The sequence below is a fragment of the Oncorhynchus kisutch genome, linkage group LG22 (assembly GCF_002021735.2).
Source record: "Oncorhynchus kisutch isolate 150728-3 linkage group LG22, Okis_V2, whole genome shotgun sequence".
Taxonomy (NCBI): Eukaryota; Metazoa; Chordata; class Actinopteri; order Salmoniformes; family Salmonidae; genus Oncorhynchus; species Oncorhynchus kisutch.
The window spans coordinates 45,674,379-45,698,044 of NC_034195.2; the positions used below are offsets into that span (position 1 = coordinate 45,674,379).

At 42.4% G+C, this 23,666-nt stretch overlaps 1 protein-coding gene across 1 annotated transcript in view; it reads right to left on the reverse strand.

The window, feature by feature from the left end:
- Nucleotides 1–2,207: 2,207 nt before the first annotated feature.
- tmtc3 (transmembrane O-mannosyltransferase targeting cadherins 3) overlaps nucleotides 2,208–23,666 on the reverse strand; it is a 111,457-nt gene continuing 89,998 nt past the window's right edge. The window contains exons 13-14 of the mRNA XM_020455612.2: nucleotides 16,071–16,297; nucleotides 2,208–5,642 (exon numbers count right to left, since the gene is read on the reverse strand). Coding sequence (XP_020311201.1) covers nucleotides 4,777–5,642; nucleotides 16,071–16,297 — 1,093 coding nt within the window. The 3' untranslated portion in view covers nucleotides 2,208–4,776. The remainder of the gene's footprint in view (nucleotides 5,643–16,070; nucleotides 16,298–23,666) is intronic.

A 23,666-nucleotide genomic window follows, 5' to 3' on the forward strand; every position in this document is an offset into this window, starting at 1 on the left:
TTGTTTACTGTTACAGTGCTATTTGAGTTAATTGGATTCGTTCTGACATTACAATGTTTTTTAAATTAAAATGTATTCCATGTCTTTGTGTCCTTGGACTCTGGTCCGGAAGTGAAGTTCCTGCAATTCTATCAAGTTTCCCATGGGGGTTTTGTGCTGTGTGTTTAAATACTGTATTGTGGATGTAGCTCATTTAGTTACACTGTTTATACTCACCACATATTTATGGATATACTGGATTATTCTGTCAGTCTAATATATCTACTGCTGTACATATCATTCTTAGTATATCTTGTGTGAATTCATCCGGTGTATATACGTATAGATTGCATTTAGATTTGTTACAGTGCCATTTGTGTTAGTTGGATTCGTTCCGACATTTCAAGATTTATTACTTTTTGTTAAAAAATATTATTTGTGTGCTTGTTAACATTTTACTGCATTGTTAGGAGCTAGTAACGTAAGCATGTCGCTGCTCCCTCTATCTGCTAAACTGATTTGGTTCGATTTTGATTTGGAAGGATGGTGCTACGTTGTGGAACCTTAAAGAATTTCCATGATATATGGTCAAAGTATGACATTTAAAACCATCAAGGCCCTGACAGTTAAAAATCTGCTTAAATGTAGCTAAAATAGACAGAGCACAATATCCAGGCTAATACCATTGAAATGCAATGTTGGAAAATTATCTATGCAACTAACTACTGTTCCCATGTGAGGATTTTCTGAATTCCTATTTAAACGTTCTAACGTGTCAAACCGAACAATGTTTTCAACTGTTTATTCATATTACATAATGTGAAGAAAGCATTATTCAACGTCATGGTCATGTTGCAGCAGTTCCTACCCTGGTTATAAGCCTTTATTGTTTTACATGGGCATGTGGTAAGTGGATGAGGTGATTTTGGCCCTAGTATGGAAACCCCTTTAAGCTACTGGAAAAGGACTAAATCCAATTAGCTATTCATATAATGGGATTATGCACACAAAACATTATCAGCCTTCATTATCAGGTACCAATATTCTGTGGGACGGTACATAGTACGTTGGATGTAAAACTCCCTCAATCTTAATCAGAGAGGATGGTGGTTGGGTATACATTGCTGTTACTCACTGATTGATGTACAATTCGTCATCCTGTTGGTTGTTAGTTATTATAAAGCGTATTTCTCACTTTGTAAGCAAAGGTCTTCAGTTGCATGGGAAAGCACTAGATCTGTCTGCCTACGTCCTTATTGTCATTCCACCACCGCAGTGGTCTACCTTGCACCCTTGCCTCCTATACCAGAAATACATCATGTTGAGTGCCAATCGACTTAGTAGGTGGGACTAGACTCAAGAGGAAGTGGGTTTGAAACTGAGCCAAACAGTAAGAGTTAAGGTTACAGCAATGTGCCGTGTTACCTCACTGCCTCCACCCTAATCAGGTTGGAGCCTGAGCATGTAATCAAATGTTTTCTAACCTACCTTAATATTAAGAAAAGATTGATTGATTTAATCATTGATCCTAATGATCTTGTGTACTTTAACCTTACCTCCCACTGATAAAAACAGCACTGAAATCAGAGAACAAGGTTGAGCTGCTACCATATTACTACATGAAGTGCCTAGGGACCGATGCCAGAAATGAGGGCTAGTTGTTTCTGGACTAGGCCTGTGTAGTGCATGGGTGGCTCCAGGGTGAGGCCTGCTAGGAGATGTTTCTGGACTAGGCCTGTGTAGTGCATGGGTGGCTCCAGGGAGAGGCCTGCTAGGAGTTGTTTCTGGTCTAGGCCTGTGTAGTGCATGGGTGGCTCCAGGGAGAGGCCTGCTAGGAGTTGTTTCTGGTCTAGGCCTGTGTAGTGCATGGGTGGCTCCAGGGAGAGGCCTGCTAGGAGATGAAGCTCCCTCATGAATACATCTAGCACCCCCAAGAAGAATGTATTACTACATGCATGCATAATACACCATAGATTGCAACCACCCCTACTCAATGACCAAGCTGTCAGAGGAGGCAGGTCTAGGCACAGTGAGAATTCCCCGGTGCTACCACTGGTGTAATGTGACCATACAATTTGTTTTATACCTCAGTCCATCTGTAGCACATCCTGTTAGCTAGTTTCAGAAACCCCAGACCTAGGTACGCCGTAACATTCTTAATGTGGAAGGCAACTGGTCTGCCTAGGGAGACAAGCTGTTACCAAAAAATTACACATGTAGAGGTGAGATGCAGTCGTAAAGTACACAGCCTTTATTTGAAAACCACAACCCTGAACCCTCCACTACCATCACCCACCCAGGAGTCAACATAACCCTGAACACTCCACTACCACCACCCACCTAGGAGTCAACACAACCCTGAACCCTCCACTACCATCACCCACCCAGGAGTCAACACAACATCTGGGCTGCTATTACAAAAAGGGATATAGCTTTAAAAATGTAAGTGTTTTTGGTTACCATACAAAATAATGTAGTTCAATGAAAAATGATTAATGTATCAATTAAATTACAGGTGAACATATGTAGGACCAAAGTGATAAATATGGTGATTAAAAATATTTGAAATGTTAGTTGGCTATCTTAGTGGCTGATTGACTAATGTGCTCTGTACAACTGATATCATTACAGGCGAGACAGTTCTTTAAAGGTATGTTTTCAACACTCGATTGATTACAATTGTAACACTTTCAGAGCACTTGTATTGCATGATAAAAGATAGCTATGCTAAACGTACCATATATTTCAAGTGGCAAACAACGACAGTACTAAGAGCTTACAGTGCATGTAAAAAATGTACATGCATCTGTACACACACTAACTAGCACAATACGTTGTTTTTTTTGGAGCTCAATGATAAGTAATGAATTATCATGTTGAAAATGCTTTTAGAGTTAAGGGGTGGCGTAGGCCCCAGGCCAACCATCATATTACACTGACAATGTTTCTCATTTATGTTGTTACCAGATTTTCCATTTGAGTAATGGTTACGGACAGAAATGGTTCATGAACAGATGGACACACAGTCACCATTTAGTTAGTGTGAAGAGAAAGGAACAGATTGACAGTGCACATGACAGTATCTGTATGTAACTAATCACCAGGATACAAAACATCACAGTACACTGAGGGGTTAAATACGGCGATGAAAGCTAAACAACAATAGGCTGGAATAATCGCTTTTTGTTTCCTCATGACATTCCAGGTAGTTCCAACTCAACGACAATCTTCGTGTCCAAGAGAATGACAGCCAAAGAAAATCAAGATAGAATCAAAAGGTAGCGCAATCCAATGTTGAAAAAACATTATTCAGAAGGTTGCAGATGAGCGCAAGAGCAAGACGAGTGTGGGAAAATCTAGTGATATTTATTACATTCACTGTATGTGTTAGACTTGACGTTCATGAGATGGAGAGAGAAAGCGAGAAAGAGGGCGAGAGTGTGCGCGAGAGAGAGAGAACAAGGTCAACGATGTGAGCTACAGAGGGAGATAGAATCCTCGTTCTTTTACTCTTGTTCTAAGGAACTTAGCCTTAAAATGCTTTTGAGAAAATGGGCCTAGTTCAGTACAAGAAGTGTGCTGTGAAATCATCTCTCATTGAGAGAGGAATCTTCTGGTGTAAATGAGAAACAGCACATGGCACAGCTTGAGGAAGAACATGGGAGGGGTGAGGAAAGAGGTGGAGCGAGGTGAAGAGGGTGGAGGAGGGGAGAGAGGGTTGAGGAGGGGGGAGCTTTTTTCAATCCTCACACAAATAATGCTATTATTACTGAAATAAGATATACAGTATGATACGTGAAGACTTATATGCTCTGAGGCAACAAACAGGAAACCATACACCTGTCTTGTGGCGGGTCGGTTGGTGTGTGTGGGCAGGTGTGTGTGTGGGGGTTGAATATGAGACAACAGCTCCAAATGGCATCACTGTAAGATAAGGGCTGTGCTATGAGCAGAGCAACACTGACGGCATGGAAATCAGGAAGCACAGGGTGAGATCAATAAGGGAAAATAGTAAATGGAAGATGTCAGAGGAGGCGGGGCTTGGCGTCTGTCTGCACCGTGGGGTGTAATGTAGTATAATATGCAGGTGCAGCAGCTGTAGTAATGGGTTATTTGGAGATGCATACAACATACAGAGATCCTGCCTGAAGTGGGCCATGAGGTGTTCTTTATGTCATTTCCTTTATGTAATTTCCTTTAATTGTTTGTGATGCAATCATTCCTTAAAAACAAAAAGTGAGTGAGTTACACAAAAATCTAATAAAATCCAGTGATCAACAAGTAGGCTAGTAAACGTAGCAAATCAAACAAGCATAAATAATTAGCATACGATAAAATGCCATTCAGAAAAACCAACACATAGGGTTTTGCACCTGTAGTGAAGATAAAAATAAAAAAAATGTGCTTTTCTTGTGCTGTGCAACAACAACAAAAATCCCTTTTTGATTTTTGCAATGGTGTTAAAATAAAAAGGGACACAGCAGGTAGGGCAGCCTGTAAACATGATAAACAAAACAAACGAACAATCAAAGGAGTTAAAACATGCATGATGAAATGAGGGCATTTGTTTATGAAAACCAAAACATCTTTATGGCTGTGTCCGAAATGCCACCCTAATTATTATATAGTGCACTACTATGGGGCTACTACCCTATGGGCCCTGGTCAAAAGTGGTGCAAGGGGCCTTCCCTGCTGATATAGGGAATAGGGTGCCATTTGGGACGCATCACATCTGTGATTCAGGAGCTGTAACTAGCTCTACCAAAAAGTAGTCCTGCACTGCGGTAAATAACAAGGTTAATCACCGCTTAATATGCGCTCAATCTCCTCCAGTCTCTTCAAGGCGGCCGCCCGTTTCTTTTCTATGTCTTTAATCTCTTTTGTGGATTTGCTCTTAGTCCGCTGCTGCTTATCAGCCTGGCCGTCGTCAAGAAGCTCTGACTGGCTGTTGCCACTGAGGCTTTCTGCCGAGGAGGATTTCCGTACATTCTTCTTACTCCCGGCCCCAGCACTGCCAGTGGCTCCCCTCCCTTCCTCCTCTTCCTTTCCTCCTCCCCCCTTCTTTTCCTCCTTCATGGATGGTGTAGCTGCGCCCTCTGCTGACGCTGGGTTCAGCGGCTGCCCTGCCACGGACATGGCGGCCATCTTACCGCGCACGATGCCCAGGTGGCGACGCACATACTCCTCATGGGGTGCCAGGGCCAGCGTTTCCTCCAGGCACCGCTCCGCTCTCGGCAGGTCTCGCTCCTCAAAGTAGACCACACATAGGTTGTGTTTCCCCTGCACGTTGGTGGGGTCCATACTGAGGATTCTCTGGAAGCAGACCTTGGCCCCCTGGGTGTCCTTCTTGTGGTTCATCAGGATATCCCCCTTGAGAATCAAACCTTTAACATGCTCTGGATGGTGGCGTAGCAGCTCATCTAATACAGGCAGGGCATCCAGCTCCCGTCGGGACTGCGAGTAGAGCAGGGCCAGATTGAAGAGGGCGCTACGGAAGCCTGTCTGTAGACGGATGGCCTCCCTCATCCAGCGCTCGGCCGCAGTGTTCTCGTTGGCGTCCATGGCCAGCATGCCCAGGTTGAAGTAGCCGTTGGCGTCATCTGGCTCCTCCTGGACGTAGGTCAGGAAACGACGATTGGCCTCCGGACGGAACCTGGGCTCACCTGTAGAGCACACACAGACGGCGCGCAAGCACGCACACACACGCGCACACACACACACGTTAGGGTATTTGTTTATAGCTGGAGGTAGGTGTGATTTGTTAATAAAGGCATTCCAAAAGGTTAGTAGTTAAAGGAGGGACACACTCATTCAGCACATCAATATTTTCACATTTTTTACAGTATTTTATGTATTTGAATAATAAAAGTTCTAAATATACTTCATAAGTAGTGCATGACCCTTAGGGTGGGGTTTTAATGGAGTTTTGCTCTTCTGATTGTTTTATACTGTTTAATCAAACTATAGCCAAAAATATGTTTCTGCATTCATCTATTTCTGCATTTCCTTCACGCATTCGTTATCATTTCCACACTGTAAAACCTTTGTTTTGTCGTTGTATGCCTCTATTTTGTAAGAAAAGTTACTTTTCCTTTATCAGAATAATTATTCAAATAAAATAAAATTTTATTGGTCACATACACATTGTTAGCAGATGTTAATGCGAGTGTAGCAAAACGCTTGTGCTTCTAGTTCCAACCATGCAGTAATATCTAACAAGTAATCTAACAATTTCACAACAACTACCTTATATACACACACAAGTGTAAAGGAATGAATAAGAATATATGGAAGAGCGATGGCCGAACGACATAGGCAAGATGGAGTAGATGGTATACAGTATTTACATATGAGATGAGTAATGTAGGGTATGTAAACATTATATACAGTGGCATTGTTTAAAGTGACTAGTGATACATTTATTACATCAAATTTTTAACTATTAAGTGGCTAGAGATTTGAGTTAGTATGTTGGCAGCAGTCACTCAATGATGGCTGTCTAACAGTCTGACGGCCTTGAGAAAGAAGCCGTTTTTCAGTCTCTCGGTCTCAGCTTTGATGCACCTGTACTGGCCGCGCCTTCTGGATGATAGTGGGGTGAACAGGCAGTGGCTCGGGTGGTTGTCCTTGATGATCTTTTTGGCCTTCCTGTGACATCGGGTGGTGTAGGTGTCCCGGAGGGCAGTTTGTCCCCGGTGATGCGTTGTGCAGACCTCACTACCCTCTGGAGAGCCTTATGGTTGTGGGCGGAGCAGTTGTCGTACCAGGCGGTGAAACAGCCTGACAGGATGCTCTCGATTGAGCATCTGTAAAGGTTTGTGAGTGTTTTTGGTGACAAGCCAAATGTCTTCAGCCTCCAGAGGTTGACGAGGCGCTGTTGCACGCCTTCTTCACCACTTTGTCTGTGTGGGTGGACCATTTCAGTTTGTCCGTGATGTGTACGCCGAGGAACTAAAATCTTCCCACCTTCTCCACTACTGTGCCGTCGATGTGGATAGGGGGGTGCTCCCTCTGCTATTTCCTGAAGTCCACGATCATCTCCTTTGTTTTGTTGACGTTGAGTGTGAGGTTACTTTCCTGACACCACACTCCCGAGGGCCCTCACCTCCTCCCTGAAGACGGTCTCTTCGTTGTTGGTAATCAAGCCTACCAGAAAATATAAAAAACTATCGGAATATATCGAATCTCCATTGCTCTCTAAAATTTGTGATAAAACTGTTGCGCTGTAACTCACTGCCTTCCTGAAGACAAACAATGTATACGAAATGCTTCAGTCTGGTTTTAGACCCCATCATAGCACTGAGACTGCACTTGTGAAGGTAGTAAATTACCTTTTAAATGGTGTCAGACCGAGGCTCTGCATCTGTCCTCGTGCTCCTAGACCTTAGTGCTGCTTTTGATACCATCGATCACCACATTCTTTTGGAGAGATTGGAAATCCAAATTGGTCTACACGGACAAGTTCTGGCCTGGTTTAGATCTTATCTGGCGGAAAGATATCACTTTGTCTCTGTAGATGGTTTGTTCTCTGACAAATCAACTGTAAATTTCGGTGTTCCTCAAGGTTCCGTTTTAGGACCACTATTGTTTTCACAATATATTTTACCTCTTGGGGATGTCATTTGAAAACAATGTTAACTTTCACTGATATGCAGATGACACACAGCTGTACATTTCAATGAAACATGGTGAAGCCCCAAAATTGCCATCACTAGAAGCCTGTGTTTCAGACATAAGGAAGTGGATGGCTGCAAACATTCTACTTTTAAACTCGGACAAAACAGAGATGCTTGTTCTAGGTCTCAAGAAACAAAGAGATCTTCTGTTGAATCTGACAATCTTGATGGTTGTACAGTCATCTCAAATAAAACTGAAAGACCTCGGTGTTACTCTGAACCCTAATCTCTCTTTTCACGAACATATCAAGACTGTTTCAAGGACAGCTTTTCCCATCTACATAACATTGCAAAAATCAGAAACTTTGTCCAAAAATGCAGAAAAATTATTTCATGCTTTTGTTACTTCTAGGTTAGACTATTGCAATGCTCTACTTTCCGGCTACCCGGATAAAGCACTAAATAAACTTCAGTTAGTGCTAAATACGGCTGCTAGACTCCTGACTAGAACCAACAAATTTGGTCATATTACTCCAGTGCTAGCCTCCCTACACTGGCTTCCTGTTAACTTGTTGGGGATAGGGGGCAGTATTTTCACTTTGGATGAATTGCATGCCCATAGTGAACTGCATCCTACGCTGTCTTAGATTGCTCTATTTATATATAGTCTTCCAGTCTTTTTTCCTTGTTTGATGCTCTTTTTCTCAATTTCCTTCTGACCTGCGGTTAAGTCTTTCGCTTAAAAAAAATAATCCAAACAGTTTTCAAACTGTTTTGGTTTCAAACACACACACACATATATACATATACATATATATATACATATACATATATATATATATATATATATATATACATATTATTATTACTATTGGATAGAAAACCCTCAAGTTTCTAAAACTGTTTAAATTATGTCTGTGCGTATAACAGAACTCATAGGGCAGGCAATCTTCCAAACAGGAAGTGAAATTCTGAATGTGGGTCTAATTTTAAGTCATCGCCTCTTCACTTCCAAATAAGATATGGATCTGTTAGCACTTCCTACGCCTTTCACTAGATGTCCTCATTCAGTAGAACGTGGAATGCAGCCTCTGGTGTGAACTTTGACCGAATGGGAGGGGAATGAGTCACTGTCCTGGCAGAATGCAATTTCCCTGTTGCGCATTTGTCTGTTGATATCACCATCGTTCCATTTGGCTGCAGATGAAAACGTATGCTCCGGTTGGAATGTTATTGGATATATATGAAAATAACATCCTGAAGATTGATTCTCTACTTAGTTTGACCAGTTTATTCGACCTGGAATTATCTTTTTGAAGTTTTAATTTGAGTTCTCGTGGACCAGCGTTAGCTTTTGGGCACGTAGGAAAGTGCTAGCAAATGCAGCTAATTGGACACTAGTATTGGACATTATGGAACAAAACAACGATTTATTGTGGCACTAGGACTCCTTGCACTGCATTCTGATGAAAGATCAAAGGTAAGGGAATATTTATGATGTAATTTCGTATTTCTGTTGACTCCAACATGGCGGAAAAATATATTTACGTCTGAGCGCCGTCTCAGATTATTGCATGGTAGGTTTTTTTCGTAAAGTAAAAAAAAATCTGACACAGCGGTTGCATTAAGAACCAGTGTATCTTTAATTATATGTAGAACATGTATCTTTCGTCAAAGTTTATGATGAGTATTTCTGTTATCTGGCGTAGCTCTCTGTAATTACTCCGGATATTTTGGAGGCATTTCTGAACATGGCGTCAATGTAAACCGAGATTTGTGGATATAAATATGCATATTATCAAACAAAACATAAATGTATCGTGTAACATGTCATATGAGTGTCATCTGATGAAGATTATCAAAGTGATTCATTTTATCTCTAATTCTGCTTTTGTGACTATCTTTGGCTGGGGAAAATGGCTGTGTTTTTTTGTTTGTTTTGGTGGTGGTCTAACATAAATATGTTGTGTTTTCGCTGTAAAACATAAAAAAAAAATTGGACATGGGTAGATTAACAAGATGTTTATCTTTCATTTGCTGTATTGGACTTGTTAATGTGTGAAAGTTAAATATTTCTGAATTCCCTGTGCCACCTTTTCAGCTGAATGGGGGGTGGCAAGGGCTGATTTCAAGGTTTTACTGCTAACCTACAAAGCATTACATGGGCTTGATGGTAAGTTGGTTGAAGATATCCCTCTAGTGGTGTGGGGGTTGTGCTTTGGCAAAGTGGGTGGGGTTATATCCTGCCTGTTTGGCCCTGTCCGGGGGTATCATCGGATGGGGCCACAGTGTCTCCTTTGACCACTCCTGTTTCAGCCTCCAGTATTTATGCTGCAGTAGTCTGTGTCGGGAGGGCTAGGGTCAGTCTGTTACATCTGGAGTATTTCTCCTGTGTGAATAAATTCCCTCCCTCCCGCTCTCCCTCCCTCCTTAGGACCATGCCTCAGGTTTCTTTCTAGGTTTTGGCCTTTGTAGGGAGTTTTTCCTAGCCACTGTGCTTCTACACCTGCATTGCTTGCTGTTTGGGGTTTTAGGCTGGGTTTCACCTGATGTAAGAAGGGCTATATAAATACATTTGATTTGAATGGAACATATGACAAATATGCGCAAACATGACAGATATGGCAAACCTGCAACTCCATATTTGGAAGCGCTTAGGTCACCTGACTTCTGGCAGGGATTTGATGACAAGAAAAAAAGAAGTTCTCACACGTAGACAAGTTCTCACAGTTACCACGGTAGAAAGCGTTTAGTATTAGAAGAAAAAAAGTTGATCCCATTGATGCTGTTGACCTGGATCACTGGTTGCTACGGAAAGAAGGGGGTGAGTGTAACCGGTGTGAAATGGGTAGCTAGTTAGCGATGCTCGTTAATAGCGTTTCAATCGGTGACGTCACTCGCTCTGAGACCTTGAAGTAGGTGTTTCCCTTGCCCTGCCACTTTTGTGGCGTGATGGGTAACGATGCTTCGAGGGTGACTTGTTAATGTGTGCAGATGGTCCATGGTTCAAGCTCAGGTTGGGACGAGGAGAGGTACGGAAGCAATACTGTTACAAAGTCTGATCCCATATCCTACACCTTCCCTCTACCTTTTGCTTGCCTCTCCTGGGGAAACGGCTAGAGGCCTCAGGAATACTTATGTCTCCTTAATGTTCATCGGATTATAATCACTTACAATGTATGACATATCCTTCACAATTTAGTGGTGCTATCACACTGGCCAGCTAATTCAAATATTTTGGTGATAAATGGGTGTACACAGCAATAGTGTTGCAAACATAGCATAATCTAGGGCTAGGGTTTTGATTATTTACGTTGGACATACTATGGTTACACACATGGTTAAAATATTATGGTTACCATAATTTCGGCCACCTTGAAAGGCAAGCTTCAACATGGACAAATGAGAGGCTGCCAGAGATTTATGGAAATCGCTTTCTATGGGTACAAACCTTTTTCTACGACTACAAAATCACTTTCTACAATAACTTTTTTCTGTTCGAGAACTTCTTGTCTACGCGTGAGAACTCAAATCCCTGACAAAAGTCAGGTGACCTAAGTGCTTCCAAATATGGAGTTGCAGGTTTGCGCATCTCTCTCCTATGTGCAAATCTTTATCGCAGTCATTTTATTTAAGGCCCTCGATTTACAAATACAAAAGGTGTTTGTTTGTGGAAAGTGCTTTATATTTATGGATTGGTGATTTATATTTGCGAATACATTTGGCATGATATTGATCCCATACATTCGGGCTTCCTTGAGATCAGAAGGGCCGCACTTAACATTGATTATATTTAATTGCCTTCAATTTCCTCTATCCATTGCTTTTGACGCTCCCTGACCATATAACTTTCTTTTGACTGTTAGCAAGTTAGGCAGAGTAAAGAGCGTATAAATGTAGGTTCATTATCATTTCTACACAGGTTCGATTTGGTTTTAGTAATTTCAATGTCGATTGAGCTAATGTTTACCTGAGAAAATAAAAAAATGACACTCCCCTACGTATTTATTTGGACAGCGAAGCTAAAACTTTCAAATGTTTAATATGAGGTGACAGTACAGAATGGCTCCATTTATTTGAGGGTATCGTCTGTTCAGAAATGAAAGCACTTTAAGCATCTAGATGTCACAGGTATTTGGACAAATTCACTTATAGTGTATTACATATAGTGTTAGGAGTCACCTTTATTTTAAATAAGAATATGATCTGTTTCTCAAAACTTCTACATTAATGTGGGTGCTACAATGATTACAGATAATCATGAATGGATCCTGGAGCAAAAACCCTGTGCTATCCTGGAGCACAAGTACAAGACATTACAAGGCTGCTTCCGACTGACACTATTGTAGTCCATGTGGGGTCAAACAACATCAGGAAATTGGATTGTAAAGAAGTGATTCTAGCACTAAGATTCCAAAAAGTGACCAATTATTTCAGGTCTGATACCATCGTTGGGCTGCGCGTATGAGATTCAGCAAGCTACTGACTGGAATCACTTTTACAGATAACTTTGACACCTTTTGGAAACAGAAGATGCTCTACAGGAATGACGAAATCCATCAAAATCATCTTGGCTCATGGACTCATTTCAAGGCTGCGTTGACAGTTAATCCCTACCATTGTGTCGCTGAGTAGTCATAATGCTGCAGCAAATTATCATTATCCAGGGGGCGTTGGCAGATAACGTAAGTAACATAATTTGTGTCCCACTAACTGCCCTGAATGCCTCTACAGCTATTATATGGAGTAATTATGTGCCTATGAACCAGAGTTACAGTATACTGTTAGCACAGAGGCGGTGTGCCCTAGTAGGAAGTCACCCTGCACAAATATAAACAACATGAGCATGTCTACTTCTGATGAGCTTCCCACTAAAGCAATGAAAACAATAAAGCATCCTAGAAAAGTGATAAAATTGCACACATTTTCATACAGTACCAGTCAAACATTTGGGCCCACATTGAAGGATTTGTATTTATTTGTTCTATTTTCTACATTGTAGAATAGAAGTGAAAACATTCAAACAACGAAATAACACATGGAATCATGTAGTAACCAAAAAAGTGTTAACTTCTTAAGGTATAGGGGGCAGCATTTTCACTTTTGGATAAATAGCGTGCCCAATTTCAACTTCCTGCTACTCACGCAAGGAATATAAGATATGCATATTAGTAGATTTGGATAGAAAACACTGAAGTTTCTAAAACTGTTTGAATCATGTCTGTGAGTATAACAGTATAACATGTCTGTTCACTGAGTTCTCATTGGCAAATGTTATTTTGTAGGAACCTGTTTTCAGTTCCTACCGCTTCCACTGGATGTCACCAGTCTTTGGAATGTGGGTGAGGTTATTCATTTGTGCAATGAAGTATGCCATCTAGGAACTGCGTATCACTGTTGAGAGTTGGCCAAGGCATGAAAAGTAGCGTTTGTTTCCTATCGTCCTCTATTGAAAACAGATATACCCGTATTCAATTTGATCGATTATTAACGTTTCAACTTTTAAACTTTTAAAATACTTTGTAGTGACATTGCACATTTTGGAAGCAGTTTTTTTCTGGATCAAACGCGTCAAATAAATTGACATTTTGGATATATATGGACGGAATTAATCGAACAAAAGGACCAATTGTGATGTTTATGGGACATATTGGAGTGCCAACAAAAGAAGCTCGTCAAAGGTAAGGCATGTTTTATATTTTATTTCTGCGTTTTGTGCAGGGTTGAAATATGTGGAGGCCAGGTCATCTGATGCAGCACTCCATCACTCTCCTTCTTGGTCAAATAGCCATTACACAGCCTGGAGGTGTGATGGGTCATTGTCTTGTTTAAAAACAAATGGCAGTTCCACAAAGCAAAACCCAGATGGGACAGCGTATCACTGCAGAATGCTGTGGTAGCCATGCTGGTTAAGTGTGCCTTGAATTCTAAATAAATCACAGACAGTGTCACTAGCAAAGCACCCCCACACCATCACACCTCCTCTTCCATGCTTCACGGTGGGAACAACACATGCGGAGATCATCCGTTCACCTACTCTGCGTCTCACAAAGACGGTGGTTGGAACCAAACATCTCAAATTTGGACTCCACCGGTCTAATGTCCATTGCTCATGTTTCTTGGCCAAGCAAGTCTCTTCTTATTGGTGTACTTTAGTAGTGGTTTATTTGCAGCAATTTGACCATGAAGGCCTGATTCATGCAGTCTCCTCTGAAAAGTTTATGTTGAGATGTGTTTGTTACTTGAACTCTGTGAAACGTTTATTTGGGATGCAATTTCTGAGGCTGGTAACTCTTATGAACTTATCCTCTGCAGCAGAGGTAAGGCTGGGTCCTCCTTTCTGTGGTGGTCCTCCTGAGAGCCAGTTTCATCATAGTGTTTGACGGTTTTTGCGGATGCACTTGAAGAAACTTTCAAAGTTCTTGAAATGTTCCGTATTGACTGACCTTTATGTCTTAAAGTAATGATGGACTGTAGTTTCTCTTTACTTATTTGAGCTGTTCTTGCCATGATATGGACTAGGTCCTTTACAAAAAAGGGCCATCTTTTGTATACCACCCCTACCTTATCAATACACAACTGACTGGCTCAAACGCATTAAGGAAAGAAATTCCCCAAATTAAGGCTGCACACCTGTTAATTGAAATGCATGCCTCATGAAGCTGGTTATACAGGACTAAGATTTAATCCTACTACACCGGCTCTGATGCTCGTCGGATGTGGTAGGGCTTGAAAACTATTACTGACTACAAAGGGAAAACCAGTCGCGAGCTGCCCAGTGACGCGAGCCTACCAGACGAGCTAAATTGCTCGCTTTGAGGCAAGCATCACTGAAACATGCATGAGAGCACCAGCTGTTCCAGACGTCTGTGTGATCACTCTCTATGTAGCCGATGTGAGCAAGACCTTTAAACAGGTATACATTCACAAAGCCGCGGGTCCAGACGAATAACCAAGACGTGTACTCAAAGCATGCGCGGACCAACTGGCAAGTGTCTTCACTGCCATTTAACCTCTCCCTGATCAAGTCTGTAATACCTAAATGTTTCAAACAGACCACCGTAGTCCCTGTGCCCAAGATAGCAAAGGTAACCTGCCTAAATGATTACCGCCTCTTAGCACTCATGTCGGTAGCCATTAAGTGCTTTGAAAGGCTGGTTATGGCTCACATCAACACGATCATGCCAGGAAACCTAGAACCACTCCAATTTGTAAACCGCCCCAAAAGATCCACAGATGACGCAATCTCAATCGCACTCCACACTGTCCTTTCCCAACTAGAAAAAAGTAACACCTATGTGAGAATGCTGTTCATTCAGCTAAAGACCCTGGGACTAAACACCTCCCTCTGCAACTGGATCCTGGACTTCCTGACAGGCCAACCCCATGTGGTAAGGGATGATCATCAACATAAGGCCCCCATTAACATTGACGGGACTGAAGTGGAGCGGGCTTAGAGTTTCAAGTTCCTTGCTGTCCACATCACCAACAAACTATCAAACACACCAAGACAAGTAGTGAAAAGGGCACGACAACACCTTTTCCTCCCCAGGAGACAAAATATTTGGCATGGGTCCCCAGATCCTCAAAAACGTTATACAGCTGCAAAATCAACAGCATCCTAAACGGTTGCATTACCGCATGGTATGGCAACTGCTCGGCATCTGACCGGAAGGCACTACAGAGGGTAGTGCATAAGGCCCAGTACATCACCGGGGACAAGCTTCCTGACATCCAGGAGAAAGGCCCAAAAAATTGTCAAAGACTCCAGTCACTCAAGTCATAGACTCCCTGCTACCGCATGGCAAGCGGCACCAGAGCCCCAAGTCTAGGACCAAAAGGCTCCTTAACAGCTTCTACCCCCAAACCATAAGACTTCTGAACAGCTAATAAAATGGCTACCCAGACTATTTGCATTGCCCCCCCCTCTTCTACGCTGCTGCTACTCTCTGTTCATTATCTTTGCATAGTCACTTTAACTCTATCTACATGTACATATTACCTCAATTACCTCGACTAATCGGTGCCCCCACGCATTGACTCTGTAACGATACCCGCTGTATATAGCCTCATTGTTATTTTACTGCTGCTCTTTAATTATTTGTTACTTTTATTTTTTTATACTTATTTTTCTTAAAACTGCATTGTTGGTTAAGGGCTCTTTGTAAGTAAGGATTTCACTGTAAGGACTACACCTGTTGTATTCTGTGCATGTGACAAATTCAATTTGACTTCACGGTTAAATAAAGGTTAACTAAATAAACAACCTTCCCCACTGCTAAAAGCCCTGACTGAGCCAGGGTCGTATGCACTATGAGCAAAACCAAAGCAAACGGGCTGAAACAGGAGGTGGGACCACCTGAACCTGTCCAATATGAAAGACTTGTTTTCATTTCTGTTACATAACATTTTGCTATGGGGCTTACTAATGAACACAACCCTGGGCTGATCAGCCTGAGTAGCTAAGTCACTCACCAGATTCCTGCATGAGCAGGGCAGAGTTGAAGAGTGCCAGTTTGTGGCGTGGGTTGAGCTCCAGGGCATGGTTAAAATTCTTCAGGGCCTCTGAGGGCTCCTTCATCTCGATGTTGACGATAGCAAGGTTGTACCAGAGGTCAGCGTTGGTGCTGTCCAGCTCCAGGGCCCGCAGGTAGGCGTCCCTGGCCTCCAACGGCTTGTTCATCTTCAGCAGCAGCTCCCCTCTGGGTTTGGAGTTTGCACAGAAAGAAAGGAGAAATTAAGTCTCCATTTTGGTTCTGGAGGGTTGAAGCAGCAGGCGGCAGCATTTCTCAAGCCAAATCTAAGCTCACCTTCACGACTGACTATTAAATTGAAAGAAAACAAATAGTAAGAATAATTCTAATATCATCTACATCATCTATCTATTGTCATCCCTCGCTCTTATCCGTTCTTGATTATGGTGATACTATTTATCAAAGTGCAGCTGCCTCTACTCTTAAACCCTTGGATACCGTTTTTCATAGTACCCTTCGCTTTATCACAGGAGACAGTGTTATTACTCATCACTGCATTCTTTACCAAAAGGTGGGCTGAACCTCTGAACTCAGATCACATCATGACTCTCTTTTTGTTTACAAAGCCCTGCACCACAAGCTTCCGACTTACTTAACTTCATTGTTAAGATAACTAAAAGCTGGCTTATTTTATTTCGTGCTCCACACGTTTGGAATGAGCTCCAAAATATATTTGTAATAGATGTGTTAGTGTCCCTAGGGCAGTTCAGGCAGCGGACAGAGGATTCTTATAAAGAAGAATGTGTTTGTTTTAGTTGACTGTTTTGTGTATATTTATGTTTGTCTGTGCAATACACACTACGGGACAAAAGTTCTAGAACACTTACTCATTCAAGGGTTTTTCTTTATTGTTAATATGTTCTACATTGTAGAATAATAGTGAAGACTTCAAACCTATGAAATAACACATATGGAATCATGTAATAACCAAAAATGTGTTAAATCAAAAAACATTTTTATAGTTGAGATTCTTCAAAGTAGCCACCCTTTCTTTGCCTTGATGACAGCTTTGCACACTCTTGGCATTCTCTAAACCAGCTTCATGAGGTTGAACGCAATTAACTTTTAAGGCACACCTGTTAACTTGTGGAATTTCTTTCCTTCTTACTGTGTTTGAGCCAATCAATTGTGTTGTGACAAGGTAGGGGATATACAGACTATAGCCCTATTTGGTAAAATACCTAGTCCATATTATGCCAAGAACAGCTCAAATAATTAAAGAGACAAAGGTCAATACAGAAAATTTGAAGAAGTTTGAAAGTTCAGTCGCAAAAACCATCAAGCATTATGATGAAACTGGCTTTCATGAGGACCCACAGGAATGAAAGACCCAGAATTAGCTTTGCTGTAGAGGATAAGTTCATTAGAGTTACCAGCCTCAGAAATTGCAGCCCAAATAAATGCTTCACAGAGTTCAAATAACAAACACATCTCAACAACTGTTCAGAGCGGGACTGTGGATCAGGCCTTCATGGTCAAATTGCTGCAAAGAAACCACTACTAAAGGACACCAATAATAAGAAGAGACATGCGTGGGCCAAGAAACACGAGTAATGGACATTGGAGATTTTTGGTTCCAACTCCTGTGTCTTTGTGAGATGCGGTGTGGGCGAATGAATGATTTCCGCATGTGTATTTCTCACTGTAAAGCATGGAGGTGGTGGTGTTATGGTGTGGGGGTGCTTTGCTGATGACACTGTATGTGATTTATTTTGAATTCAAGGCACACTTAACCAGCATGGCTACCACAGTGTTCTGCAGCAATATGCCATCCCATCTCATCTATGATTTGTTTTTCAACAGGACAATGACCCAACTCAACTCCAGGCTGTGTAAGGGCCATTTTGCCTAGAAGGAGAGTGATGGAGTGCTGCATCAGATGCCATGGCCTCCACAATCCCCCGAACTCAACCAAATTGAGATGGTTTGGGATGAGTCGGACCGCAGAGTGAAGGAAAAGAAGACAAAAAGTGCTCAGCATGTGGGGGAACTCCTTCAAGACTATTGGAAAAGTATTCTAGGTGAAGCTGGTTGAGAGAATGCCAAGAGTGTGCAAAACGTATTTTCTGAAATTGTATATGCAGGCCTCCCACGTAAGAGACACTGGTCTCAATGGTGGCTCCCTGATTAAATTAGGGTAAATATTCCCTATTTGAGATAACACTAAAATAGGTGATCAATATCCTGACAAACTATAATAAATAAATGCACATTGAATGCACACAAGTGGAAGCTTCTTATCACCGTCAGAGAGACATAGGTGAAGGGTCAAGAAGGGTGATAATTTAAGTTGATGGAGATCAACAACAACCCATTCACACTACAGTATATGGAAGAACAGAAGCATGCCCATTGCCCTGCCTCTCACCTCTAGGACAGCCCAGAGAGGAAGAGAAGTGGAAGAAACAATAACAAAAGGAGGAGAGGGACATTACCACTTCTCCTGTGATTCCAAATAATTGTCAGTCCGTTTCTGGTGAAGACACCACAGGCGTGTCTATCTACTTGTGCTCTCCAAACTCCTTCCAGCGCTTTGTTCCATTGTTGAAATGTTTTATTGTTGCTTTCACATGTTAAAAACGACATTGGCGAAATCAATATTATATTACAATAGTTGATAACGTTTCACCATGCCATTCCTTTACTGTTTATTGCAACATTTAAGACATTTCTAATTCAAGTGTGATACAGGCTAAATTGTTACGTTTTCATTTGCCTTGGGCGGAATGTTTATAGTGACCATGATGGCAACACTCATGAGGTAGAAGTTCTGATTATTACAGTAACATGTAGGCCTATTTGTGTGCCGTTTGGTCCTGAGAGTTTCTCCGTCTCTATTTTTCCACTGAGAACGTGAATAGATGTCGCTGGCCTAAGCACCAGAATAGGTGTGGCCAAATGTGGCCAAGTGCCCATTTTGGAATGTTCCCCTCAGTTCAAGTTTGACAACTCATTGGGGAGGCTGTGTCTGAGCCTAAGAGACCCCACCTATGCCTTGCCATAACGGTTAGGACAGGTTTAGCTTTTTTTTTTGCTGGCATTTTAAAATCAGAGGTCTGTATATACAGTATACTGGACAAAATAGAAATGCAACAATTTAAAAGTTTTACTGAGTTGCAGTTGATATAAGAAAATCAGTCAATTCAAATGAATGAATTAGGCCCTAATCTATAGATTTCACATGACTGCGCAGCAACAACAACAAAAAAGCCTTAGGCAAAACCTGTCCTAACCGTTATGGCAAGGCCTGGGAGGGCATAAGGCGAACCACTTCGTAGCCAGGCCCAGCCACTGGGGAGCCAGATCCAGCCAATCAGAATAGTTTGTTTCCCAACAAACAGGCTTTATTACAGACAGAAATACTCCTCAGCACTGTTCCCGCTATGATGCGCACTGGTGCACATTAGCCCGAGCAAAGCCCTGAGACTGCATAGCAGAAGAAATACTGTATCAGCCCAAGAAGAGAAGCACGAGATTGAACTTCAACTTTCTACAGTTTTCCCTGTTAGTTAACACTATCAATGTTTCCCTTTACAGTGGCAATTGTGATCGAATCAACGCAATATTATCCACTTTCAATGCAAGAGATTGTTGTAGGCATAACGCATCGGAGTAGGATTCTATTGCATTTGATTTATTTAACCTTTATTTAACTAGGCAAGTCAATTAAGAATAATTATTATTTACAATGACGGCCTAGGAACAGTGGGTTAAACTGCCTTGATCAGTGGCAGAACAATAGATTTTTACATTGTCAGCTTGGGGATTCGATCAAGCAATATTTTGGTTGCTGGCCCAACGCTCTAATCACTAGGCTACCTGCCGCCCCAGTCCATACAGCCACCCGGGTTCTCAGTACATTGCGCAGACAGGAATAAACACACAGGACTCAGCCAGTACTCCACACAGACCAGTGCGGCATAACCAAATCTGAGCTGCAGTAGGCCTATATGCAAATAGACCATTGCCATATATGGATCTGTGCCATTTACTTTGATCTGGACTGTGTTTACAGTGGTGGACGTGAGTAGATGAGCTTGTTTTGAGATCAAAGCGAGTCCTGCATGTAGCCACGTGTGCACATTTAGTTCATATCCTTTAATAGTTAGTGATGCGTAAGATGGCACCAACAGACAGGACCAGGAATATGACTTTCCCAAATTGGATCCTTTGTTCAGGGCAATTGAACTTATCCCAGGGGCTAGTCTAAGACGCCGCCGGCGGGGAAGAAGTATTCAGTGGACTTCTAGTCCGACTCAGGAGGCGGGCACACCATCCACTGCTTCCGAGTATATTACTCGCTGATGTTCAGTCTTCGGACAATAAAGTAGATGAACTCAGGGCGAGGATCTCCTTCCAGAGAGACATCAGAGACTGTAACATACTCTGTTTCACGGAATCATGGCTTTCACCTGATATACTGCCCTGCCCAAACAGCCATCTGGGTTCTCAGTACATCGCTCAGACAGGAATGAAGAACTCTCTGGGAAGAAGGGCGGTGGTGCATGTTGCATAATTAACCACTCATGGTGTGATTGTGATAATGTACAGAAACTCATGTCCTTTTGTTCACCCGACCAAGAAAACTTCAATCAAATGCCAACTGTATTACTTCCCAAGAGAATTCTCTTTGAGTTATAGTCACAGACGTATATACTCCACCTCAAGCTGATAACACAACGCCCTCAAGGAACTACACTGCACTTGATGCAAACATGAAACTACATATCCTTAGGCTACATTTATTTTAGCTGGGGATTATAAAGCAAATTTGAAGAAAACGCAACTGAAGCTCTCTCAACACATTGACTGTAGTACTAACGCTGGAAAAAAACTTGACCACTGCTATTCTCTCTTCCGGGATGCCTACAAGGCCCTCCCCGCCAAATCAAACCTTGACTCTGTTTTGCTCCCCACTTCCTATAGGCAGAAACTCAAAACAGGAAGTACCCGTGCTAAGGTCTATTCAATGCTGGTCTGACCAATTGGAATCCATGCATCAAGATTGTTTTGATCATGCGGACTGGGATATGTTCCGGGTATCCTCGGAGAATAACAATGTACACAGGGACACAGCGACTGAGTTCATCAGGAAGTGTGTAGGGGATGTTGTTCCCGCGGTGACTATTAAAACCTACCCAAACCAGAAATAAAGTGGATAGATGGACGCATTCACGCTAAACTGAAAGCACAAACCACCCCATTTAACAATGGCAAGGTGACTAGGAATATGGCAGAATACAAACAGTGTAGTTATTCCCTCCCTAAGGCAATCAAACAGGCAAAATGTCAGTACAGAGACAGAGTGGAGTCACAATTCAACAGTTCAGACAAGAGATGTATGTGGCAGGGTCTACAGACAATCACGGATTACAAAGGGAAAACCAGGCACGTCGCGGACCCAGACGTCTTCCTCCTGTTAAAGCTCCCGTAAACACTTCTTTGGCCTCTTTGATAACACAGTGCCCGCTCCCAAGGACCGTGGGCTCTCGTTCTCCGTGGCCGACGTGAGTAAGACATTTAAACGTGTTAACCCTCGCAAGGCTGCCGACCCAGACAGTATCCCTAGCCGCATCCTCAGAGCATGTGCAGACCAGCTGGCTGGAGTGTTTACGGACAGATTCAATCTATGGCGGCAGGGTAGCCTAGTGGTTAGAGCGTTGGACTAGTAACCGGAAGGTTGCAAGTTCAAACCCCCGAGCTGACAAGGTACAAATCTGTCGTTCTGCCCCTGAACAGGCAGTTCCTAGGCCGTCATTGAAAATAAGAATTTGTTCTTAGTTAAATAAAAGGTAAAAATAAAAATAAACTCTCCCTATCCCAGTCTGCTGTCTCCACATCTTCACCATTGTTTCCTGTGCCCAAGAAAGCAAAGGTAACTGAACTAAATTACTATCGCCCCGTAGCACTCACTTCTGTCATCATGAAACGCTTTGAGAGGCTAGTTAAGGATCATATCACCTCTAGACCCATTTCAATTTGCTTACCGACCCACAGATGATGCAATCGCCATTGCACTGCACACTCCCCTATCCCATCTGGACAAGAGGAAAATCTAAGTAAGAATGCTGTTCAACAGCATAGTTGAGCTCATCATGAAGCTTGGGGCCCTGGGCCTGAACACTGCCCTGTGGAACTGGGTCCTGGACTTCCTGACGGGCCACCCGCAGGTGATGAAGGTAGGAAGCAACACCTCCACTTCACTGATACTCAACAAAGGGGCCCCACAAGGGTGCATGCTCAGCCCACTCCTGTACTCCCTGTTCATTCATGACTGCATGGCCAACTCAATCATGAAGTTTGCAGACGACACAACCATACTAGGACTGATTACCAAAAATGACAAGAGGAGGTGAGGGCCCTGGCAGAGTGGTGCCAGGAAAATAACCTGAGCTGGACCAGCATCGTCCGGGTTAGGGTAGGGTATGGCCAGCTGGGATGTCCTTGTCCCACTGGGATCATGCACACCGACATGTATGGTGTTTCTGGCTTCCGAGTTAAGCGTGCACTGTGTCAAGAAGCAGTGCGGCTTGGAGGGGTTGTGTTTCGAGGACGCATGGCTCTCAACATTCGCTTCTCCTGAATCCATACGGGAGTTGCAGTGATGGGACAAAACTAACTACCAATTGGACATGACGAAATTGGGGAGAATTTTTTCAAAATAATTTACAAAAAATTAAACAAAAGCTGATTGTGGAATTCAGGAAAAAGCATCAACGGGGGCACACTGCCTTCCCTCCAGGATACCTACAGAACCCGATGTCACAGGAAGGCCAAAAAGATCAAGGACATCAACCACCCGAGCCACGGCCTGTTCACCTCGCTATCACCCAGAAGGCAAGGTGAGTACAAGTGCATCAAAGCAGGGACCGAGAGACTGAAAAACACGGTCACTGGCCTACACATAATACACCATAATGTCAAAGTCGAATTATGTTTTTCAAAATGTTTACCAACTAATAAAGAATAAAAAGCTGAAATGTCTTTGTTATGGCAAGCCTAAATAAGTTCAGGAGTAAAAATATGCTTAACAAGTCACATAATACGTTGAATGGACTTGAATGAGTACCTCGTCTCTATACCCCACACATGTCCCTCAGTCAAGCAGCGAATTTCAAACCCAGATTCAACCACAAAGACAAGGGAGATTTTCCAATGCTTTGCAAAGATAGGCACCTATTGGTAGATGGGTAAAAAAAAAAGAAACAAAAAAGAGAAGCAAACATTGAAGATCCCTTTGAGCATGAAGTTATTCATTACACTTTGGATGGTGTATCAATACACCAAGTCAATACAAATATAACAATGTCCTTCCTAACTCAGTTGCCGGAGAGGAAGGACACCCCTCAGTGATTTCACCATGAGGCCAATGGTGACTTTAATCGCTATGATAGGAGAAAACTGAGGATGGATTCATCCATTCATCCTGTTTGCAACAAGGCACTAAAGTAATAGAGCAAAAAATGTTGCAAAACAATTAACTTTTTGTCCTCAATACAAAGTGTTATGTTTGGGGCAAATCCAAAACAACACATTA